The sequence below is a fragment of the Penaeus monodon genome, chromosome 27 (assembly GCF_015228065.2).
Source record: "Penaeus monodon isolate SGIC_2016 chromosome 27, NSTDA_Pmon_1, whole genome shotgun sequence".
Lineage (NCBI taxonomy): Eukaryota > Metazoa > Arthropoda > Malacostraca > Decapoda > Penaeidae > Penaeus > Penaeus monodon.
In genome coordinates, this window is record NC_051412.1 from 25,376,075 (window position 1) to 25,376,293 (window position 219).

Genomic DNA, 219 nt, shown 5'->3' on the forward strand with positions numbered 1-219 from the left:
TGCCAACAGGTGCAAGAAGAACCTCAGGTTAAGAAAAGAGGTAGACCTAGAAAGAACTCAACCAATAGTAATCTGAACCATAGTACTGAAACAGAATACAGATCATCAGGAACCTCTGCCAGTGTTGATGTTCAGCAGAAAAAGGTATGGAAATGTTTTGTCAGTGTTCTGCTTTTACAGATTTAGAATCTTTTTACAAGGCAAATTTTTTTTTTCTTT

General features: G+C 36.1%; 1 protein-coding gene across 1 annotated transcript in view; it reads left to right on the forward strand.

Moving 5' to 3' along the window:
* The window catches only part of LOC119590719 (crossover junction endonuclease MUS81-like), an 8,817-nt gene that overhangs the window by 2,595 nt on the left and 6,003 nt on the right, over positions 1-219 (forward strand). The window contains exon 4 of the mRNA XM_037939408.1: positions 10-144. Within this exon, the coding sequence (XP_037795336.1) occupies positions 10-144 (135 nt within the window). The remainder of the gene's footprint in view (positions 1-9; positions 145-219) is intronic.